Genomic DNA, 9,531 nt, shown 5'->3' with positions numbered 1-9,531 from the left:
GACAGAAAAATTGTTGAAAAAATATAAACCCGGACACACACACTCATTTATAAGTCTTGAGCGTAACACTATTTAATATCGGGATCATGAATGTTCAAAAATGAAAACTATCTTGATTTTGTTACTATTTATTGTTTATCTTGTTAAGAGGCAAGAAAAAACACGGCGTTCAGTCCCATTCTCTCAACTTCAGGATGTCATGTCTGTGAAATGAATATGTCGCTCTATGTGTTAAAAATATGTTTTCATGATGGCAAATATTTGATTTGGGGAACTTTTCCTTGAATAAGCAAACAATTAAGCTATATTCTCATACAGAAAAGAAGTATTACAATACAGGTTTCAAATTGAACCGATACAGAAAGATTGCTCTTCATATACTTTTTACAAATATTAAACAAAGGTGTTTATTTCAAGTATTTTAATGCTATATGTTCGTCTTTTTCAATTCCTATATATGTAAATAAAGATCCTCTACACTGAAAGATCAGCTTTGACCTTGCGTGTAAAATATAGGGTATCTTTATATCGGATTTACCTTGAATGACAATATCAGATTTCATGGTAGACAGTCTAATATATGACACACATGTCAAACAAACTATCTCCATAATATATGGTAATCAGGTTAACTGTTTCAACGAAACTGTTAAACGTGTAATTTTAGACCTTTACATGAAATTGACAAGATCGTTCACAAGAGGGGCGTTTGTAGTTCTTTCAAGCATTTTGTGTTTTTGAGAGTTGTACTTCTTTCTTAAAGTTTGCAACGTTTGCAATTATTTTAGTCTTGATGAGTTATGTATTTTTAACTTATCCACAGCTTGTACCACAGCCGAGTTGTAAAATTCATGGATATGTATTTATTTCAAAACTGAATCGGCTCGTATACGGGAATTTCCAATAATTTGTACGTTGACGATCATTATTAGAATGAAAATACTAGTCGGGAATTACGGCATACTTGCACTGAACGCTCATATAATCTCCATCCAACATACTAATAACACTATTTTGAAAAACCTACCTGTCAAAATTAATCTTTTGATTGTTTTTCTTTATATCACTGCTTGTGCGGGGCATAAGTAGGGATTAAGCTTCAAATATTCTATCTGTTTAAAGTAGATTCACAGAAACAATGTTTTGTAGTATTTTCATTTGTACAATTTAAACCAAAGTAATGGCAAAGCTGTAGTTTTTAGTAGTTTTCAGTGTTTTCCGTGGTACTTCTTTCTTTAAATGAAAGAGACATATTACTCAAGTCCCTGTGTTCATAAAATCATTACGCCATAAAGTATATTTAAATAGAATATGCATATGGTAAACTTTACATGATTTAACAGATCATCGTAAACATGACACACGCTTTAATGAATATTTAAAAATATTAGATACATTTAATATATTCATAAATAAAGGAGAAAACTTATATCATTTAAGTACTTGTATTCAAATTAAATATTCTCCTTTAAAGGGTGTTAACACTAGGAAGATTGTAAGCTTCTTGGAATACGTGAATACATAAAAAGTCAACAATAAATTGGGAATTTTTGAACTGTAAGGCGCACAAATGAATGGGAAGAGGGAAGAATAGCTCAGGTAAGTCTCTTTGCACATATATCAGTCATTTACATGTTTCATGTGCTTATCATACTCCAGATTTAAAAATGATTCCAAATGTGAAAAAGCAGTCACACATGTTAAATGGTTTAACAACATAAGTAATAACTTTTCATAAACGTGAAAATTAGTTGTTCGAAATGTAAAAAGTGACGCTGGTCACTTGTGACTTAAAAATCGTAACAAATGTAAAAAAAGAAATATTCCTACAAATGTAAGACCGACTTTGAAATTTTGAATTTGATGGTAAACATACAATAATACACAACAATGGGCGAACACTTGCTTTGAACACATCTGCGTCAGTAAGACCAATAGAAAATTAGAAAGAATTGAAGCCGATAGCAAGAATATAAGCTTAATAACGTGGTAGGTAACGCAAAGCTGAAAACAACCATTTACGGCAACATCGGCAAACGTTTGCGTAATAGCATGTATTTGCAAGGGGAAAGCATGTATTGATAAAATTGGAGAGTTTTGTTTGTTTGTCTTGGTTTAACGCCATTTCTAACCATGTTTTTCAGTTTCGTAACGACGGGTATTTAACCTGAACAGTGCTCCTGTATTCTGAACCAATACAAACATGTTCTCCGCATGTTGAAGTTACTGCCAACTTTCCAACATGAATCAGAGGTGGAGGACGAAATATTTCAGACTCAATGTCTGTTATCAAATCGTCACGGAGAACATACGGCCCGCCCGGGTATCGAACTGCGCTTTCCCTATTAAGGCAAACCGCTTTATTTCAGTTTTGTGCAGACATAAAAAAATGTGAAAAACCATGTCACTATTATTATATTCAACCCGTTTAGTGATTTACTGGATGGTGCGTAATTATATTTTTTTCCTTCATAACTAAAGTCTTTACAGTTTAGCATTGTAAACGTCACTTATGTCGTTTCATTAAGCTAAACAATTATCCTAAGTAATTTCAAAACCTCTTGATGTATGGCAAAGTTACGTACTGGACACGAAACAGACCCTATTAACGTTACGTTGTCTCATTAAGGTTAATATTTATGCTAAACTATTTCAAAATTCCTTCATGGATAGCAGACTCACAGCCCGGACAAGAATTTACAAAGTTACGGTCGGACAGACGGACGGACAATGCAATTTTAATATGCCCACCTTCGAGGCATTAAAATCAAAGAAGATACTGTAGTGTAAATAAAAAATGTAATTTGCTGAAACATCGTTAAAAGATGTCAGGATGTTATTGATAAGTAAACCTAAAATTATCAACTGCTTTTGTAAAATTCTACAGAGGAGACTAAAGTAAAAATTTGTCGTCTGTGACCTCAAAGTGTGACCTTTATCTTTGGAGCAGGAGCCTGTGTCTTGGAATATATTTGTGTCGAATGATTTTTTCATCTCTTGATGAATGAATGGTAGGGTTATGGACTAGACATAAAACTAATACTCTAAACCTGTGGTCTCTGTCTTGATCTTGAAGATACGGGTCTTGTCCATTACACAACTCATCATAGGAAATACTTGTATCAAGTAAGTTCACAATCCCTTGATGAATGGTAGAATTATGGGCAGGTAAGAAACTGCTATAGATTACAGGGTTGTCAGGCGCAAAGGCTGATTCCAAGTCGGCAGTCAATTTTTGATTATATACAGGCAGAATGATAATATTTTTTTGTATCTTCAGTAATAATTTGAATATTTGTTAGAAAGTGAGTGTAACAGTATTATATATTAATCTGAGTATTCAAGTTGCCAGAATTATCAGACACTTTTTCAGATAAGCTGATCATTTACTTTAAGCAGGGAAGATTAGTCGTTAAATTACTTATTTTTGTATATACTTTTGCTTTGTTTGCCTATTTGTAGTTTTTGAACTGTACTGGAAAATTTAATCTCACTTTTTCGATAGCCAGGACAACAAGTTCTATATTTTGAGCTACTTTAAATTTCAGAAATGCCCAACAATCCGGAAGAAACGAGAAATTTCCTGATATTTCTGGCTGTGTTTATTGACATAGCGACTGAGACGGTTTTGAAGGTTTTCTATCATGAAGTGCCAAAACATACATTCCATTCGTTTGTTTCAACTGGAAATATTGACGGAATATTAAAAAAAACATTATCCAAAAGGCAATATTATTTAGTTAAATCTAATAAAGCTGATCCAGACAGATTTGACTTTTCAATTTTATTTACACTGTTAAGAATTGCTTTGACACCTCCTTCAGCTGGTTGGGACCAAAAACCAGCACCAACAGATGTTTCTGTGGCTGCAGATATTTTACGTCTGCGTTATTTGCGGAACAAAATCGTTGCGCATCGCCATAAGGCAACATTAAGCACGTATGATTTTATTCGTTATTTTGGAGAACTTGAGGCAGTTATATTTAGACTCTCTGGCAGTGAAGAACAGCAACACGTAGCTAAAAAAATTGAATCCTACAAAAAAGTGATATTGGATTACTCCAATAAAGAATTCTACTTAAACAAGCCACAGGAATGGCATGATGATTTGCAGCAAAAGGTATTGGTTTAACATTAAAGAACATAGTTGATAAAAAACACTCTGGGCGTATTCACATTAAGGATAACATGGTGTAATAGCCATATTTCATATCTTGTAACTGGATGGTAATATTTAAATGAAATTTTGTCACTTTAAAGACATTCAAAATTAAAAACTTTTCACCGAGAGATTTTTCAAATTTTGTCATTTTTTGGGGGAGATAATCGGTATTGAAGTTAACACTGATGCTTATGGGAAATATATAACTTCTTTGATTATGAGAATCTGAACTCGAGTTTCGAGAAAATTTTGCGGTAGAAAGCTGCATTATATGATTCTGATACAAATATCAAAAAGAAATCTAAAATTCCCCGTAGGGAAAAGGAGAAAATCATTTTTTTTTCTAGTTTTCAGGGGAGATAATTCAAGAAAAACCAAAATTATCAGGGGAGGTAATCTAAAGGAAATTTTTGAGAACTTCTGTCATTATATAACTTGTCAATATGTACCTTATTTCTATCGTTTGACATTTTTAAAGCTTACATTATCAAGTTGTATGTACGCTTTTGGTGAAATTGAGGCCTATTACACCATGTTATCCTTAAAGTTTACTGATTACACACAGGTTATTTCCTGACAAAGGAATATATGTTTATCAGAATAAAATTAGTTTCATGAGCGGAAGTTTCGCTTCATGTATAACAGAATATATCAAACAGATTGATAAACTTATTCTTTATTATATACCATCAATTTTCCGGTGACACACTGCTTAATTTCTACAGAAGAGGAGCTTTGTTTGTTTAAAATGAAAAGATTATAACTGAGGTAACAATGCCAGTAATGTTTGTTTCTGTATTGCAAAAATCTGTTTTAGGTACAAGAGCTTCTGTCGGAAACAGAAAGTAAGTAAATTTTCACAATAGGCTTGCATGTGCAGACTCGGTCAATTAAAAATGCTATTGTTTTGCTTTGTTACTTTCAATATTTGTTACTGATCTGCGCATGCATTAAACTTACTAGTACTATTCTCAGCAGCAATCTTTGTGATGTGTGGAGACCGTAGAAGTCTCTCCACACTTTGCCCCAGTAGTGGTATTTTTCTGGTCCTTTTTGAGTCCACTCGCTCGACAGTTTTGGCAAAATAATTCTGTGTAATCTTGGGCTAGAAGGCGTAAGAGGTGATGCAAGTTTAAATACTTCTCAAGATCAGATTAACTAGTATTTTGTTCAGTTGCTATCTGTGCTTCCAAACGATTATTTCATATTTTATTGAATCATTGTATTTATAGAAATGTTGATGACAAACAACTAGAAAATCAAACATTTTGATTTCGTATTTGTTTTTGAAAGAAATTATTGGGACGTCCTGCAGCGTTAGAATAGTACTGTAGTTGTAAGATGGATTTGGATTTCGTGACGAGAACTATTAAACTAAATATTCACGGAGGTCTAATATCTCTTAGCAATAGTGTACCTGCAGGGCTATCCCACTGTATAACAACTGCTCACTGTATAACAAATGAAAAGTACGACTAAACTTATATAAAACCACTTACAGTTTTTAACATTTAACGAAGGATTCATATGAATTTCAAATATCTTCCACAACATTTTGATGTCACATTTTGAAGTCATATTTGTATTAATATGTCCTTCAAATATTGTTACTTTTCACTGTATTTTAAATGGTTTGTCGTAACCTGATACTACAAGAACAAATGATAACCATTCCTTATTTAAACTGTGTACATGAGTTACATCAGTGCAATCATGTATGCGTTTGAAACTACAAATAAAAGGAAAAATATTGATGTGTTACATAAATATAAAAACATCTGTGTTAACCATTTGTATCGTTTATTAAACTTTATTAGACCCCGACTTATTTTGGAAATAAAGGAGTAACGTGAATGAATGGTTAGAAGATAAAGTGATACTAGTATGCTGAGGGGCCTTGATATGTATGTAATAATGATTTTTGTAAGTTTCCCTTTAAATATCAGCCACTTACATTGAATTTTATATCACGTGTCATTTTAAACGGCATTAAATCTGGTAACAGGACGTTTTAAATGTTCAACTATCTTGATATAACTCTTAATTTCGACTGTGTCGTTGAAAAAGTATATAGATAAGGTATTATCCTGTCACTTGCAGTTTTTTTGACCCGATATCAGGATGCCGTATATCTGTCTTGATATACCGTCAGTTGACACGTGACCAGTGATATACGGTCAGTTGATCATGTGACCTTATGACCGATATTGTTGTCATAAGAAACTTTTCATTGAAACCATCACCATTGTGTTGGAAATGTCCGATCTAAGAAAAAGAGTGGTCATATAATGAGTTTTTATTTGAAAACGAAGAAGTTATTGCGGTTTTTCAATTGTAACCACATAACAGTTACTGTGTCGGTTAGGCCGTCATTATATAAGTGGCGTCATTACGAATATTACATCATTAAAACAGTTGTCGCACACTTAAATTTTGTAAAAAGAAGTGCCAAACATCGAACAATGAAGTAATGACAAGATAAATAGAATAATAATGGCTCGGCTCCGGACGTTATCGTGTGAGCCTTCGGCTCACCCGATAACCTCCTCCACCTCGCCAGATAAACTTTCTCCATCTATGGCACTAACCTATTATTCTCCATTTATTCTTTTTATAAATTACGAGATTTTAGGCATAAACAATATTTTAATTTCCTTTTTGACTTTATTTGTTGATGTGGTGTATAAAACTTTCAGGCTATCTTAGTTAACTTAAAATCAACATTGCTATGTAAAATATTCAAAGATATATTAAAATATCAAAAATATCCTGCTAAACCTGTTGAGGATTTTCTTGATCAAAAAAAGTACAGTAAAAATACAATGTATAAATTGGTTTGATAGTTTCAGCCGGCGTGACAAAATATATTTTTATACATCTCTCCGCATTATTTTTCAGAGTTTCACATGTTCTTTGAGGGTAAACAAGATAAATATGTCCAGTACCTAATGCTATTGGTTGATGCTGGACGTTTAGTTTTTATTGCATATTTACAAAAATTACTTGCTAAACAAGAAGAATCACTTGCAAAATTATTATTGGACAAAAGAGAATTGCTGCAAGAAAACCTCACCAGTCAGGAGATGAAAACACTGTGTCTCGATGAAAACCCAAATACAGACATGGAGTCATGGGACATGTCTGTTCTAGGAAGCGTTATTTTGACCGTCTTTGGTTCTTCCATTAAACGAAAGAAAAGAGATGCAATTAAATGTATTAAGAAAGTATGGAAGAACTATGCAAGCACAGCAACTGAAGTAGTGGATAGAGAAAGGTTTCTTCATTGCGAAGAAGATCTAGTAAGCGCTTTACGATCACTGTCAGGCAGCGATGAATATGAGAAAATTGAAGAGCTGATTGAAAGATATAGATCTCCTATGGAAGATGATGGTAATAATGTTTCATACTTTGAAAAGCTTGAAAGGCATGGTGTAAAAATGGCACGAATCGAAGACGAATACAAAGGTAACTCATAAAATATTTTGAGATATTGATAAAGTCCAAAAAAGGAACACATAGTTTTCCGGTTCCGTTTTTATATATGTAGCGTTATGTTATTTTATTCTCGTACTGTTGAAATGAGAACCAATAAAATCATGAATAAGGCGTAACTATCAAGGTGATTGTTTTTGTCGTGTTTAAATTACATTTCTTTAATACATTTATTCAGTTCGTTATGAAATCGTTTTTAGAATGAGAATATATTACATCCAATGGTGTAAAGAGGAGTGCAAATACCGGCAGAACATGTCCTGTTTGCAATAATCAGTTTTTATAAAACAGAACAGATCATCAGTTAAGGAGACTATAGACTACATCGTCACATTAACGCAAAAAGTGAATATGTCTTTCTTTAAGTCAATAGAGTTATCCACTTTTAGCACTGAGGTGACGACATAAGCTCATTTATATCAGTATCGATAGCTTAAGAATGATTGAATATGTTTTCTCGCAACGAAACAAGTACCGACACTTATTGAAGTTGTTATGAATAAAAACTGCACGCTGATGACTTGTTCATTTGTAAATCTTTTCTGATTCGAATGAAGTGACATTTCATCTGATTTACTGAATTTCTTCAGGATACGTTCGCAGCCTTAAAGAAACGATATCAGCCATGGATGACACTGGAATATTCTTCAAAGAAAAACATGGTGATGGTTTTTTTAATGTTTTACTAAATCTAGATTTTTGAAAACCTGAACAATGATTTTCTTAATATGACTCATTGAAAAATATACCACTGCACATTTTAAAAAAAAAATAAATGTTAGAATATTCAATTTAGACTTTGAAAAAGCAAGTACGCGCTACTGAATTATTGCACAAAACACATGCTTCGATTTTTTGGTAACTCCAGCAATAAGAATATATCGCATGTTCTTTACTGGAATAAAAGCTTATTTTTCAGATTTTGCTTTGAAGTTACATTCGGTCTGTGAAGACAGAGAAAAACAAAAACAAGCAGAAGGCAGTTTATCAAACCTTTCGGAGGCCGCACTCAAATATACCGACAGGAAACTGGACAGTAAAGAGTTAAAGTTTGAAAGTCTGCATAAATCACATCCAGGTAAGGATGTCAAATGTTGTTTTTTTTTTCGAAATAGTCAAGTTTTATTTTTACCATAAAAATACAGAATGTATAGTGATTAATGATATTATAGAGAAAGTATCCAGCGAACAGAAAGTCTCGACAATATTAAGAACAAATTCAACTATATTTTGTTTATGTTTCTTATGTAAACGATAATATAATTGTTTACTTTCAGGCAATTATCAACCACAGAAAGATGAGGGTGTTGTTCTTTCACCCCAAAGTTCTTCGTCTGAAGGTATGAGACAAGTCTTATAATTCTTTGATTCTTTGACAGTGATCAAACTACAAACTGTTTCAACAAGGTTTCCGAATGTCTATCACATCACATTAATGCAAATATATCTTTGAATGTCACCGTTGAACCTAACACATTTCGTGATGTGTTATGAAGACACAGGTAAGAAGTATAATAAAGAACATGTAAATGTCAGGCTGAACTTTTAAGGTCAGTTTTCAAAATTCATTTCGGTTGGAACAACAAGCATAATTAGTCAAAAATTTGCCAATTTTGCATACTAGTGAACTGTGTCACTGATATTTTGAATGGCATACTTTCCTTTATTGAATGTTGTAAAATAGAATTAACTTTAGAATATTTCATTTGATATATAGCATTATATTTTGAAATTCTATTTACTGAATAAATGGCATGAACAAAAGTTGTATAGATATATTTCACTAGAAAGGATCCTTTGATATACTTAAATAGAGTTTAGAAAAATAATATAGGTTTTATAGCATATCAAATTGCCTAGACAAGTCTGGTTAAAAA

At 32.5% G+C, this 9,531-nt stretch overlaps 2 protein-coding genes across 2 annotated transcripts; both read left to right on the top strand.

The window, feature by feature from the left end:
- The first annotated feature begins 1,474 nt into the window (after window positions 1-1,474).
- On the top strand, window positions 1,475-6,872 carry LOC128548184 (E3 ubiquitin-protein ligase DZIP3-like). The gene is made up of 4 exons (XM_053522621.1): window positions 1,475-1,599; window positions 3,549-4,120; window positions 4,980-5,007; window positions 6,859-6,872. Exons 1-4 carry the CDS (start codon window positions 1,575-1,577, stop codon window positions 6,870-6,872), a joined length of 639 nt encoding a protein of 212 aa, XP_053378596.1. The 5' UTR covers window positions 1,475-1,574.
- On the top strand, window positions 4,710-7,638 carry LOC128548183 (uncharacterized). The gene is made up of 2 exons (XM_053522620.1): window positions 4,710-5,007; window positions 7,061-7,638. The coding sequence occupies exon 2, from the start codon at window positions 7,069-7,071 to the stop codon at window positions 7,636-7,638; it is 570 nt and encodes a 189-aa protein (XP_053378595.1). The 5' UTR covers window positions 4,710-5,007; window positions 7,061-7,068.
- The last annotated feature ends 1,893 nt before the right edge of the window (window positions 7,639-9,531 follow it).

The sequence above is a fragment of the Mercenaria mercenaria genome, chromosome 14 (genome assembly GCF_021730395.1).
Source record: "Mercenaria mercenaria strain notata chromosome 14, MADL_Memer_1, whole genome shotgun sequence".
Taxonomy (NCBI): domain Eukaryota; kingdom Metazoa; phylum Mollusca; class Bivalvia; order Venerida; family Veneridae; genus Mercenaria; species Mercenaria mercenaria.
The sequence above is the reverse complement of the archived record's forward strand: the minus strand, read 5'-3'. Positions and strand labels throughout refer to the sequence as shown.